A 14363-nucleotide genomic window follows, 5' to 3' on the forward strand; every position below is an offset into this window, starting at 1 on the left:
CACTCACGCTAAAAAAACCGACTTAAAATATTGGAGGACAAAAAAGTAAAACATAATATGCCACCTAATACGTTTGGCTATTTTCCTAAAAAACTCCAAACATAGGCTAAATCCCAAACCTAATGTTATAGGTGGCCTAGTTACTTAGAAAACTCTAATAATAATAATGATAATGATAAAATAACTAAGAGAGGTCATTAGCGATTTAAAAAGAAAAGGAAAAAGAATAACTCTATGAACGCATCGAAAAGTAAGTAAAACGCTTTATCTTCCTAAATAAGGAGAAAATTCGAGTTACCATGGAAGCAATTTGTGAAAAAAAAGGGTGTCAAAGTCAATTAAGATAAGAAAAAGTTATTTATTTACCATACTTAAACGACTGCTTTCAATTACTAATTATTCAATTATTAAAGATATAGGAGAATTCGGGTCTAGATCTCTTATAGTTGATATATATATATATATATATATATATATATATATATATATATATATCTTGTCTTGATTTGAACTATTTCTTAGTTATTAGATACTTCCATTATAGTTTTAAACGTTAAAGTTCTAAAATAGTTTACATAATTAGCATTCCTATAACTATAAGATAAACAACAAATTCATAAGATGGAAAACATCTATTTGATTTCAACTCATTTAAGGTTTTAATTTTACTAGCTAGCTACGCTTGCTTAAAAAAAATGTGGTAAATGCTTCTACTAGACGTTTTTTTTGTTTGTGTTATCACAAGAATAGTGTGCTTAAAAATTAACATTTTTAAGTGGTAATGAACTTGACGCACTAGCTAGGGACAATATGGAATGAACTTTTGAAACAAAGAGATACATTTGACAATTCAGACATATAATTCTGTAGTCTTGGACTATTTGACCACAGGCCGGTGAAACCATGATAGCCGAGCTTTTTTAATCGCTTGAATTACTTGCAAACAGTCCGCTTCGATAATGGCTTCCGTGCGCCTGCGCATTTTGATCCGGCTCAAAGCCTCTCGAATTCCGATAGCTATAACAACTTCCATTGAAAAACCAAATCCGAACACAGACTCTTGTTCGAATAAGGCTTTGTCCACATTTAGTTTCAAAATCCCCTCTAAAGGAGTTTTCCCCTTTGCAAATTCGTTGTGCTTGAGTCAAATAATTTCCGAACCAAGGCGTGGAAAACAGTTTTCGATTACTCTATACAAATCGGACAATTTTTTTTTTTTTTTTGAGGTGCTCTAAAACTCTACCGTGCTTTTTGAATCAAATTATAAGCATTTTTACTACAATTATATACTACCTACGAAAATTGAAGAATCTCACTAGGATGGCAAAAATGAAAGAACATTGCTTAAAATAAGAGTACACACACTTTTGTTTTATCTGGATTTCAAATCATATAAAATTAGGACTGAAAAACCTAAAGCTATTACTTCTCCATTATTAGGATCATCATAATTCGTTAAAAGTTACCTTTTATGCAAATAAATAAATGGGAAACAAAAAATCAGGGAAATTAAAGCAAAAAAAACAATGGTGTGACAAAACATAAAACTTCTAATTTGCTTTTGGGTCATCCTTGGTACTATTATCATCCACCGATCTGGACCGTCGATCCTCCTTCGTTTCTTCTCCTTCGCCGTCGAACGAGTAAATCTCAATCGCCGATCTCTTCTTTAGGTTATCGCGGTCGTCTGATGATTCCCCAACCATCCGATCGTCGGACTCTTTCAGCGTATCGAAAATCGGGTGATTCCTTAAAGAAGTAACCCCGTCTCTCGTTTCAGCCGAACAATCCTTCTTCTCGGTCCGCAGAATCGCTCTTTTGCCTCCGATCTCAACCGTCGAGCCCTCGTCCTTCAACGGCCCGGATTTCATCTTGAACAGCTTCATCGCTTCTTTCATATGGCTCGAATCCGGTACGAGCTGACGCGCGGGATTTTTGGCGCGGTCCGGCGAGTCTTTGCTCTTGCTCAAGTACACCGCCATTTTCTCCTTCGTCTGAGAAGAGATTCGGAGCTCGGCCGGGTCGGTTTTTTTCTTCTCGGCCTCCGATTCCTCCTCGGTCTTGCTAATCTCCGACGACGAAGAAGAAGATTCCAATTTCTTTCTCAGCCTCAGGAACAGATCGTTGATCTCCGAGCTCGTGGTGTCCGACGCCGGCGCTGACGTGGCGACGTCTTTATTCACGGCCTCCATCGTCGATTTGAGTTGCTCGTACGCCTTCTCTCTCTCCTCCTCAATTTCCTCGGCCTCGTGGTCGATTTTCATGATATGCGGGTCTATTGTTTCGTTTTCGGCTCTAGGCGACGGGACGTGGTATTTCGGCCTCGGTGTGATTTTTCCGTTCTCATACAAATCACCTGAAGGAAAAAAAAAGGCGTAAAAAAAATTACAGGGTAAAAAAAAAATGAACAAAAATGGCGGTTCGAAACTAATTGATTGGCAAAATAGCCCAAGTTTGACAATGTCAATAATTTTTTTGACAAGTGTTAAAATATGTATGGTAAAAAAAGTTACCGACGCTGTTTTATTTATTTACTTATTTTACTTGACTATTTTAGACAAACATTGGTTATTTTGCAAAATTCATTAGTTTTTAGTTGGCTATTTAGTTAGAACACCCTGATAAGTGTTCACTTTTTTTTTTCTTTCCTCGTAGCAAAGATATACAAAATAGCCACTCAAAACTAATTGATTTGCGATATAACCAAAGTTGTAAGTTTTTATTTTTTTTAGCAATATAGCCAAAGTTTGCAACTGTCAATAAATTTTTTGAGACATGTATGAAAGATGTAGATAGTTATATACATGAATACGAGACATGGTCAAAAAATTATAGACACCTAGGACTTGCGAATTTTTCTACACTTGGCTGTTTTTGCTAAATTTAGATGTGGCTAATTTGCAAATTCATTAGTTTCAATTGGCTATTTAGCTAGAACACCCTGATTAAGTATTCACTTAATTTTTCCAGCCAAAGAAATATATTTCATTGATTAACCAAGAAACTCACCTCCATAGTCTTTGGATGGAACATCAATATATGAATCCGGTAATACCCAATGAACATTAGGCAGTCCTGTCAATTTCACAGAATCGGTCAGAAACAATAGGTTGCGATAACAATTGATAAAGGAAGAATCTTCGAATTACACTGGTAAACGATAGAATCACAAGATAAACCCGGGTTTTTGAGAGACCCGAAAAAGCTTTAGCCTAAACCCGAAATGATTTTTTTTCAGCTTTTATCTATCTATAGACTAACTACTCTAATAATACTAATCATTTCATTGCCTAAAGCCCTATAACGAGTAATAGCAAGCCAATTCCCCAAAAAAGATTATATATATGTATATATTAAACATAAAATCTTTGTTTAGGAACATCTAGATATGATCATGTGACTATGGAAATACTATAATCAATCAGGAAAATTCCAATAACAGACCATATGAACAGAAGAACAAGACTACTTGCAAATGTAGCTTAAAACTGTAGCCTTTTTTTCTCGAGTCTCATCAATAACTTAATAAATTCCTAAACCTAAAAATTCATAATATTACCACAGAAACATTAACCAAAACAAAACACTTAAAACACTAAAAAAAAGACAGTACCTTTAAACTTAAGTGCAGTCTCCCGCGAAACTGCAACGCCGAAACCAGTGTACACAGTCGTCGAAACCGAGTATATCTTCTCTTTAGCCTCTTCTTCACTACAAAGAGAAAAAAAAACCCACAGATTTCACACAATTAAAAAAAACTCCAACAAAAAAAATATTAATAAAAATCAGCACTATTGTATCAAGATAAAGATGAGCTTAATAATAATAATAAGAATAAAATAAGTTGGAGAAGTCCTTCGCATCTAGGTGTTCATATTAGATAAGAAAAAAAAATGCTTGAATGACTAATTTCAATTAGGCAATTACAATTGTAGTCTAATTATTCAAATATTAAATATATAGTCTAATTCATGTCTAAATCCCTACCAAAAAAAAAAAAAAAAAAAACCCTACAGATTTCAAAGAATTAACAAAAACACCAACAAAAAAAATTAAAATTAAAAAAATTACAGTACCTTCCGAGAACGTGGGCGACAGTGGAGACATAAGCTTGGACCATCTCGTCCTTGGAGACCCTATTTCCCGCGGGAAACCCCATGATAACGAGCCAGTGCTCGAAATCGCAGCCCTCGATCATGACATTCCCGTCCTCCAAATACTCCGGGCTCACCCATTTCGGCGGAACCGAGCAGTCCTCTTCTCCCTCATCCTCCGCCGGAGTCGAATTCGTGGACGCCAGAGTCTCCTCATCCGAGCTCGTCTCCGGGCCCCGGTAAGTGATGATGTGGCGGGTTTGAAATAGCCGTACAGGACACCACAGCGGAGCCGAGGGGACAGATAAAAGCCTCGAACTCCTCGGATGAATTTTTCTCCTCGGATTCCCGTCGAGGAACGAATCCCCTGAAATTAGATAAGAATGAAGTTGTTGGAACAAAATAGCATATGACAAGAGGCCAATAAAATTCCAGGTTTTAGTTACAGCATTCAAGGCCATGTAATAAGCTCTCTAAACACTCAAATATATCACAAAAAAAACAGATCATAAGCTGAGAGATTGAGTTCAAAAGACTTGAATTCTAATGATTTCACAAAGTTTCAGCTTAATTTCAGAGTGTTTATGGAATTCAAATCAACAGCACAGAATCGGAACTCTTCCACCGCGGATAAGCGAATGAGCAAACCCTAAATTTCACGGAGATGCGACGAGTTCAATCGGATTCGAGAAGAGAGGAGGAGAGAGAAGCTCACTGGAGTTGGCCATGGAGATTTCGCTGACCTCGTTCGGGTCGAGCCATACCTTCCCTTTCCCGCACTTGAGCACGCTCGCGGCGAGACGCTTCTGTAGCTTGAGCGACACCATTGTTGCTTCAGGTTTCTCTCTCCTCCCTTTCGCTCCAGTCTAGGGCAAACAAACGGAGACCAAGAAAAAAGCTTTATAAGCTAGGGTTTTATTTTGGGTTGAGACCGAGTTTACTTCGGACATCAAAGCACCAAAACGCGTATCACTAGTCGTAGAAGACGAGCATACCTTATCTTTCGCCTCTTCCTCACTGAAAAAAAAAAAGTCCTTTTGAATTACAGTCTTACATACGAAACAATTATGAACGAATGAAACTCAAATTTCTGAACTATTCTGGAACAGTTATCTTCTTCACTTACGTTCCGATGACAGAAGAAGCTAGGGTTTTGACAAACGAATCGACTTTATTTTCTCGTGCGAGCTTTCGATACTCGACGCCGACGAGCCATGGCTGGCTGCGAATCGAATCCGAGGCATTGGTCCTCCGGGCGAGGCGGCGGAAGAATGCGCCGGAGAACGCCATCGCCGCCGAGTCAGAGCTTCCAAACGACTTCCTAAGCCTTTGGTATCACCTTTGGGCCTTTTTTTCTCTTCTGGGGTCCGTATTGGAATTTTTACCCACGGCAACATAATTAAAAATTTAAAACTAAACTATAAGCGGAAAAGTTACAAAAAAAGATTCACTATTTTTTAAAAGGGAAATAGTTACAAAAATACTCAAAGAATAGACTATTTATATACTCATTTTTTTTTTCTTTTGTAAAAATACTCAAAATTTCAAATTTAGTTATACGTAAATATTTTACCGTTAAAATTTATGTTTGAAATTAACGGTCCGAGTAGTAGCGGACCCATTATAATGTAACATGTGGTATTTTTGCAAAAAAAAAAAAAAAACTTTGAATATATAAATAGTAGTTTGATCAAACATTTAATATTATTGCCACCATTTCCTCTTTTTAAAATTCGGAAAGACAATGATTTTTAGTCATTCGAAAAAAAAAAATTACTTATCAAATAGAAGTGTAACAAAAACCGTAAACAATAAAGAAAGGGTACATTTAAAATCAAAATAACAAAAAACGGGTACATTTAAAATAAATGTAAAGAATAGGTGATTACAATCAAGATAATTATAATAATAATAATAATAATAATAATTTGCGAATAATTTTTGCAACCAATTAGAATTATATACCTTTAATATCTATGATATACTCTTAATTACCCCGTGTAGTTCTTCAATGTGAAATTGATTGAAAACAAAGCTCAACTCAATAGAATAAACAAGATAAAAAATCTTGTAAAAAAACAAAAGATAAATAACTAATAACCTTTATAAAATAATCACTTTAATGGGCACAAAACTCCATTTCTTTTAATAACAACGTTCCACACCACGAAGTACTAAATACAAAAAATACATGTTTGATAAAAAAAAACCAAAGCCCTCAAAAAAAAAAAAAAAAAAAAAACCAATAATACATCTCTATTTTACTCATAACAAAAATTACATAAGTACTTTACCAGCGTCGCTTAATTACATGAAGAGAAAAAAAAGAAAAAAAAAAAGGAGTAACTATGGAAACATGGCATGGAAATCACAAAGAAAATCCCTCAAAAAAAAAAAATCACAAAGAAAACAAACATTATCACACGAGACTGCTATACTCGGAAACGACGTCGTCGAGCATCCACGCGCTTGGCGGCTGAGCCGGCTCGAGACTCAAAAGCGACTCCAAGCTCGAGATCCGCTCCTTCAGATCAGCCTTCTCAAACGACGACAAAATAGGTGTCGTTTTATTATCAGGAAACGAGGACAAAACAGATGTCGTTTTGGTATCAGGAAACGACGACAAAACAGATGTCGTTTTTGTTTCAGGAAACGACGACAAAAAAGATGTCGTTTTTGTTTCAGGAAACGACGACAAAGCAGATGTCGTTTTGTTCTCAGGAGTAAACGACGAAGCCGCGAAGTTGAGCTTGGCCTTGGGGCCGCGGATTCGGATGGCGGCTCGGTCGTAGGCGCGTGCGGCTTCCTCGCTGGTGGAGAAGGTTCCGAGCCACACGCGCTTCCCTCTGCGCGCGTCACGAATCTCCGCCGCCCATTTTCCCCATCGCCGTTGCCTTACTCCTCTGTAAGCGTTCTTACGGAACCTCTTCCTAGGACCGCTCTCGGATGATGCCTTGCCCTTGTCACTTCCTGTGCTTGTCACCACTGTTTATAAATATGTATCAACAAATTATTATTATTATTAATTTTTTTGCTCAAGAACAAATTAATTAGTTGGTTAATGAAAAGAGAAGAATAATCATTTTGCACTTTTTTTTTTTTGGCCGTTTCTCCAACCCGTGTTATCATTATTTTGCACTTTCTTTCTTCTTCTTCTTAATTTTTTTTCTTCCTCTGATAATAAAACAAAAAATACACACGCAAATGCAATGAATTTACGGGAAAAAAAATATTGGAAAATTGATCTTGAGCAAATTGATACATGACCCAGCAGCGGCGGAACCAAAAATTGCAATAAGTGGGACTAAAAACATAAAAATTTGATAAACTTTTGAAGTAAAATTTACTTTTATCTATTGTCATTATTTTGGAAGAAACAAAAGAGCTTTGGTGTTTCTTTTGCAAGCAAAATAACTACTTAATAGTTAAACATTCATGAATCCTTAATAATATGAAAACGTACCTTTGGTGGGTGGTTTTTGGTCACAAAAAGATTTGTCCAAGGGCTCAAACGTCATTTGAGACTCTTTGTTGACAATTTTGGAAGAAAACTCGAGGCCGAGGAGGTCGGAGAAGGTATCGAGCTTAGGCCAAAAGCCCTTCTCAGCCGTGACTTTGCGGCCAGGCTTCACCAGCACAAACTCGGATATGATTGCACCACCACACATGATTTTATAATTATTAAATATAAAATGAAATAGTAATGGTACTAATGGAAGAAAAACTCGAATGAGTTGCTTTTCTTTGGTTTCTCTTCTCTACCTTTGTTGCTTATATAGTCACACATGAGAGAATAGACGGTTATATTTTGGATATATGGACAAAGACAAACTATAATGACTCCTTTCTTGATCAATTCCTTGCCCATACCCTCCTTTTTATATATATATTTTTTCTCTTTAAAATATTAGTGTGCAAATATTATCAAGTTATCATATGTGTATAATATATGTTTATGGTTATATATTTGTACTTATTTATGGAATCGACCGAGCCTATTTGGAAATCACGTCTCTTCCGAAAATTTATTGTGACCATTTTTTGTTATGACGATGTTATCATAAGAGTAATTTTTAATTTTAGCTTGAGAATGATTATCATCTAATCAATGAATCGATAATTATCGTATTGCAACGGGGAGATTGATTATGATTAAAATTTAACACACTATTACAGGTTCTATGTTGATATTAGGAAATATATATGAATATAATTGAATAAATTTAATACAATTATGTACTCGTAATTTAAGTTGGTCATATTATAACGTCTCGCGGAGTAAGTCACGTGTTTCTCCTTGTCACAATATTATTATAACGTATCTAAAGACATGCTAATATTATGGTCGAATAATTTATTATTTTTTATTAAATATTTATCTACGGTTTATCATTATTCGGATGTCAATTAGATAGCGATATTTTCTAGAATCCAATGTTGTATATTTGTAAAAAATATTAAACATTTATTCTCATATGTCATAATCATTTTCCCAGCCGAGTAATCTTCCAATAATCCTCAATATTTTTTAATTGGAACCATTAATTCTTAATAGTACACACTATTGTCAATGGGAATAATCGTAATCACACTTACCTTTATGTAAATATCATAATGGGATTTACCATATGGTGGAAAATAATGCTTTAGATTAAGATAAAACGCAGTGTAAGTTATTAATAAAACCAAATTGATGCTAATTTTGTTTGATTTTCTTTTAGCAACTTTTATTATTATTATTATTATTTGGCTAAAAAAAAAACCGTATATAAATTTATAATACACTTTAATTTGTTTCATGCAAATCCACACCACATTAATGATTATCCTTTACAGGTTATGTATCACTATCATATATATTTTCCTTTGCGTATTCATATTTGTTTTTACCATATATATCGTTGTTATCTCTTAAAGGGTTTCATGAGTTTGTTGCTGAAATTGAGTTGGGATTAATGGAAAATAAAAAAGAACATTACTGAAAGCGTACGTGAGTACACACAGTATGGATAAGAGACAAAATAGCCCACTGGATTTCGAACAAACAAATTGCCCTTCAGCAGGGTTTATTTTTATTTTCTTTTATTGTTTTTTTTTATGCTTAAAACTATTTTTTTTTTAGGAAACGTGGGCAGGACCACGCGGCAATATATTAGAACCCTCAGGTATGGCGGAGGAAAACTGTGGTTACATCGACGAAAAATAATTAAGAACACCACGGACGGCGCAAGACGGGACAAGCCCCGAACAACGAACCTCTGAGTTGGCAACAAAAGAAAACCGGGCCAATTCATGGGCCACCATATTACACGTACGAGGGATAAAAAGGATACTAAATTCATGAAACCCGAGAATACTCACCTTAATATCCTCTAAGATAATACCGAGCTCCGTAGCCGGGATGATTCCGTTCTTAACCGCACGAACGACTTGGAGACAATCGGAATGCACCACCACCCGAGAGCAGCCGAAATCTCTAGCAAGCGCGAGCCCCCTAAGAATGGCGGTAGCCTCCGCAAGAGGAGCGTCAAGACCATGAGCCTTGGCCGAGACTTCCGCCGCCACAACCACCCCCATATGGTCTCGAATCACACATCCGGTGCTGTATCGGTGCCCTTTCTCGTCGATGGCTGCGTCGACACTCACCGCCATCACTCCGGGAGGCGGGGGCGGCCACTTACTAAGTGCGGACTTGCTGCCCTTGTCGGAGGAGCCCTTGTTCGCCGCTCTATAATCCTCGAGGAAACCACCCGACCACTCCACAAGAGCTTCGGGGGACCATGATGGGTTACCGGCAAGGACTTTGTTCCTATGGTTCCAAATCTCCCAAATCAAAACAACAAAGAAATCAAGATTACTAACCTCATCGGACTCCACGACGTTGGCGAAGATATTTATCGCATCCCCTCCTTGGAAACCTTTCAACATCGTCCGGAAGCGAGTAAGTTTCCACACCTTCTTCACCCATCGACACCCCCACAAAGCATGATTGGCGGTTTCCGGACCTTCACGGCAAACGGGGCAGCGATCATCGTCGGTAATGCGGCGGCGGCGGAGCGTCACGTTTACCGGGATCCACGCCCTTTGCAAACTCTCCAAGCGAAGAGCTTAATTTTGGGCGGAACCTTAAGCTTCCATAGAGTGTTCCACCACGTAGCATACCCCGAACGAGTAGACGATCTAGCTATCGGAAGGTTTAAGCTTGCCCGCCAATACCCGCTTTTCACCGAGTACTCCCCGTCATTGGAGTAGTGCCACCGGAGAACATCGCCCAACTCGTATGACTAGTCGGGATGGCAAGTATGGACTCCGCATCCTCTCTCGCGAACATGTTTCGGACCAAGGCTTCATTCCATCCCCCTTCATAATTCATAAGCTCCGCCACCCGCATGTTATTCGGAATAAATGAAGGGTCGGCAAGGGATAATTTATCGACACGAGGAATCCATTTATCCTTACTCACAAACACGGACTCACCATCTCACACTCTCCACCGAGACCCCTCGATAATAATCTTTTTCCCCCACGTTAAACCGCGCCAAAGGCTAGACCCGGCCGAAGGACAAGTCGCTCCAAGAAGGTCGCCCCCCGGAAAGTAGCTCGCGCGTAATACCCGCCCAATAAGGCTGCCCGGTCTCCTAAGAAGACGCCACACACTCTTGGCGATTAGAGCTTGGTTAAATTTTTCCAAGTCTCGAAAGCCAAGTCCTCCCTCGCTCTTGTGTTTGGTGAGGTCTTCCCACTTACACCAATGGATCTTGCGTTCTTCACCGCTATTCCCCCACCAAAACTTCGCAACCGCCTTGTAAATGGCGGAGATAAGAGTTTTGGGGAGACGGAAGCAACTCGTGACATAGCTAGGAATAGATTGGAGGACCACCTTGATGAGCACCTCCCTACCGGATTGGGAAAACCATATGCCCCTCCACGACTTGATCTTAGCCCACACTCTATCACGGACAAAATTAAACACCTCAATTTTCCTCTTACCGGTGAGCGTAGGGAGGCCGAGATAACGATGGTGGCATTCCGTGATCGACACTCTGAGGCTCGACGCGATACCTTCTCTATCCTCGTCCGGTACCTCGCACCCAAAGCTAATGTCGGACTTAGCATAATTAACAAGTTGACCGGACGCAGCGGAGTACGACTCAAGGCTGCCCCTAATCGCCTCACTTTCCTCAAGGCAAGCCCGGAAAAAATGAGGCTATCATCGGCGAAGAGCAAGTGAGAGACTCGGAGATTGTCGCGCCCGAATCGAACCCCTGTAATATTTCCCCGTCTCTCCACCTCCTTGAGAAGGCAAGAGAGTCCCTCCGCACAAATAAGGAAGAGGAAATGTGATAGTGGATCCCCTTGGCGGAGTCCCCTTTCCGGCACAACCTTCCCGCGCACCGAGCCGTTGATGTTGAAAGAGTAACTCACTGAAGTGACACACCGCATGATAATTTCCACCCACTCCACGAAAAAACCAAGCTTTAACATCATAGCTTCGATAAAGTACCACTCCACCCGGTCGTAAGCTTTGGCCATATCGATCTTGAGCGCCGCGAAGCCCCCATTCTCAAACCGACCTCTCTTCATCATGTGGATCCCCTCAAAGCAAACCATAATGTTGTCAAAAATTTGACGACCCCCCACAAAAGCACCTTGGTTCTCCGAGATCACCTCCTCCATAATACCTTTCATCCTCGTAACAAGACATCGAGAAACCACTTTGTAAATCACATTACAAAGACTAATGGGTCGGAACTCACTAACCTTAGAGGCGTTGTCGACTTTGGGGATCAAAGTGATAATAGTGTCGTTGATGTCCGATATCGGCCCTCCTTCGTTGAGGATCCCCAAACAAGCTTCGGTCACACGATCCCCAACAATCTCTCAATTCTTTTGGTAGAAGAGTACCGGAAACCCGTCACTACCCGGTGCTTTGATGGGACCCATCGAGAAAACCTCCCTCTTAACATCATCTCTCTCATAGGGATGAAGCAAATTATGATTCATCTCGACGGAGACACGCGTTGCAACCCCGTTCACCACCCTACCAATGCACTCCGGAGAGGGTCTCGAAGATGTGAAAATCCCCTTAAAGTAAGAGGTAATAACCTCCTCGATACCCTTCTCCCCGACCCTCCGCACCCCGTCGTCGTCGATGAAGCTCTCGATGCAATTCTTCTTTCGTCTCGTCGAGGCTTTACGGTGAAAAAGAGTGGTATTTTTGTCGCCACACTTCATCCACGCGATTCTACTCCTTTGTCTCCAATATTTCTCATCTTTCTCAACAAGCGCATCAAGTTGCCTTTGCTCCCGGCCCAAAACACCGCAGTCGACTCCAAGACTAGAGTCCCCCGCCCTCCGAACCACCTCCTTTTGAAGCTCGATCTTGGCCTTCAAATCCGACTTCTTATCCACTCCACACTTGCTAAGGGAATCCTTGCACGACCGAAGAGACTCAATGAGGCCCGGCAGCCCCGACCCCCTACACGACTCCCAAGCACACCGAACTTGTTGACCATAATCCTCCTCGTCACACCAAGCCTCTTCAAAGAAAAAACGTCTCGATCTCCTCGGGTGAAAAATAGTTCTCTTACCATGAGAAGTCACAAGGAGTGGCCGATGATCCGAGCTCCAATACTCAAAGTGGAACACCTTTGCCTTCGGGAAACACGTCTTCCACTCCGGAGTGAAGAGGCACCTATCGAGCCTTTCCTCAACACTATCCGGATCCGAACTCCGCCGCCACGTGAACCTCTCCCCTTCAAACCCCAAGTCGTCAAGGTCACAATCCTCCATCATGTGACGGAAGCTCTCGATAAGATAAGAATCTCTCACCCTTCCATGACTAAGCTCAAAGTTATCCGCTACTTCGTTGAGGTCCCCCCCGACAAGCCATGGCCCATTGAATGAGGACATGACCGTCTCACGAGCTCCCATGTGAACTTCCTATTCCCCGCCACCGGATCTCCATAGAGACCCAAAATCTTCCAGCAATTACCCTTCTCGTCATTAATCCACCCTTCAATATGGAACCTCGAGAACGACCCCAAGCGAAAGTCCACCGAATCCCGCCAAAGGAGTAACAGTCCCCCACTTTGTCCCACGCACTCCACCGCAAAGCAATTCTCAAAACCCAATAACAGACGAACCCTCTCGGCCGCACTACTCCTAAGTTTAGTTTCCGACAAAAAGATTAAGTCGGGCTTATACTTAAGAGAGTGCGACCGAAGGGCACTCTTCGTCCCGGGATTTCCCAATCCCTGGACGTTCCAGAATAGCGAATTCATTGCTTCCGGACACCCTCATCTCCGTGGGGCGCCGCTTCATTCGTAGGGTGTTCTCCTGCCAAATCCGACGATGAGTCGGAAATCACATGGAGAGAGAGCTGTGACGAGACTTCATAGAGCTTCTCCTGTGTTTGTCTCGCCGGGAACACAGGAAAGGAGGGACTCAAGAACTCAGGAACACCGTCGACCAAGGGATTGCCATTTGTCTCTGCCGATATCCTCCGCTCGCAGAATTGGCGAGCTTTCTTCTTCCACGAGTGTTTCTCCCCCGATGCCGACCTTGAGCGTTTCGGGTTATTTTTACCACCCCTCGTCCCCACGCGACCAGAGATCCCCTGCTCGACCTCCCTGCCATGACACGTCTCGCTAGAAGGAATTGGGAAATCAGCTTCGAAGGTGAAGGTTTTCTTAGTCGACGCGGCCTGACTCTGTGCCCCCACCGCCTCTCTCTCCGTGCTTCTGGGTTTCGACTCTGGTGGGTATACCTTCTCGCTAGTTTTCTGCGCAGATGGCTCGGCCTCAGATTGTCGCAGGTTCGCAGACTCAGAAACACGCTGATCCCCTGGAGGATTGGAGACCTTGGGCTTATCCCTGGTTTGGGCCAAACTTCCATTCCCAGAAAGACTGATACTGGGCCGGGCTTTACCAATTAAAGAGTTAATTTTGTCTTTAATTGGCTGAGTGACATGTCTCTGCACACACGTGTCACCTACCCCCTCCCTCTCATAATACCTCTTCTCAGGACTCGAGTGGTGACTATCTTTTTCCAATACCTCTTCTTCCATCTCAGTGGCCGCCTCTCCTGTGGTGAAAGCCGCGCCCATCGATGAGTTGTTCTTGGGACTCGACAACTCTGAGGAGCGAGACTCACGCGCTGGCGTTGGCTCGTTGGCAGGGACGCGCGTACCCCCTCCTTCGGAGACGCTGAGGTTCCTTCGGCCGACTCGGCTGTCGGCATACTTCCCGGAGCAATCCCGTTCTGAAA

The 14363-nt window shown here is 41.2% G+C and overlaps 3 protein-coding genes across 3 annotated transcripts; all 3 read right to left on the reverse strand.

Annotated features, from left to right (window-relative positions):
- Window positions 1–1322: 1322 nt before the first annotated feature.
- LOC149392742 (uncharacterized) lies at window positions 1323–5476 on the reverse strand. Its single transcript, XM_089617504.1, has 7 exons — window positions 5221–5476; window positions 5090–5111; window positions 4810–4960; window positions 4077–4461; window positions 3614–3711; window positions 3010–3075; window positions 1323–2356 (listed from the first exon to the last, which is right to left on the reverse strand). Exons 1-7 carry the CDS (start codon window positions 5382–5384, stop codon window positions 1551–1553), a joined length of 1692 nt encoding a protein of 563 aa, XP_089473630.1. The 5' UTR covers window positions 5385–5476; the 3' UTR covers window positions 1323–1550.
- Window positions 5477–6323: 847 nt separating this feature from the next.
- LOC149392743 (ethylene-responsive transcription factor RAP2-3-like) lies at window positions 6324–7978 on the reverse strand. Its single transcript, XM_089617450.1, has 2 exons — window positions 7558–7978; window positions 6324–7079 (listed from the first exon to the last, which is right to left on the reverse strand). Exons 1-2 carry the CDS (start codon window positions 7760–7762, stop codon window positions 6514–6516), a joined length of 771 nt encoding a protein of 256 aa, XP_089473576.1. The 5' UTR covers window positions 7763–7978; the 3' UTR covers window positions 6324–6513.
- Window positions 7979–11975: 3997 nt separating this feature from the next.
- LOC149392744 (uncharacterized) lies at window positions 11976–12887 on the reverse strand. Its single transcript, XM_089617027.1, has one exon. The coding sequence runs from the start codon at window positions 12885–12887 to the stop codon at window positions 11976–11978; it is 912 nt and encodes a 303-aa protein (XP_089473153.1).
- Between the last annotated feature and the right edge of the window lie 1476 nt (window positions 12888–14363).

This window comes from Urtica dioica, chromosome 6 (assembly GCF_054948205.1).
Source record: "Urtica dioica subsp. dioica isolate 48M chromosome 6, U.dioica_male_clone48M_v1_H2, whole genome shotgun sequence".
Lineage (NCBI taxonomy): Eukaryota > Viridiplantae > Streptophyta > Magnoliopsida > Rosales > Urticaceae > Urtica > Urtica dioica.

Coding starts and splice junctions, on each gene's coding strand:
- LOC149392742 (XM_089617504.1), bottom strand. CDS start 5,384: ATGGCGTTCTCCGGCGCATTCTTCCGCCGCCTCGCCCGGAGGACCAAT. Junction 5,112..5,220: donor GCTTCTTCTGTCATCGGAAC/GTAAGTGAAGAA, acceptor TTTTTTTTTCAG/TGAGGAAGAGGCGAAAGATA. Junction 3,076..3,613: donor GACTGCACTTAAGTTTAAAG/GTACTGTCTTTT, acceptor TGAAATTGACAG/GACTGCCTAATGTTCATTGG.
- LOC149392743 (XM_089617450.1), bottom strand. CDS start 7,762: ATGTGTGGTGGTGCAATCATATCCGAGTTTGTGCTGGTGAAGCCTGGC. Junction 7,080..7,557: donor CCAAAAACCACCCACCAAAG/GTACGTTTTCAT, acceptor ATTTATAAACAG/TGGTGACAAGCACAGGAAGT.
- LOC149392744 (XM_089617027.1), bottom strand. CDS start 12,887: ATGGAGGATTGTGACCTTGACGACTTGGGGTTTGAAGGGGAGAGGTTC.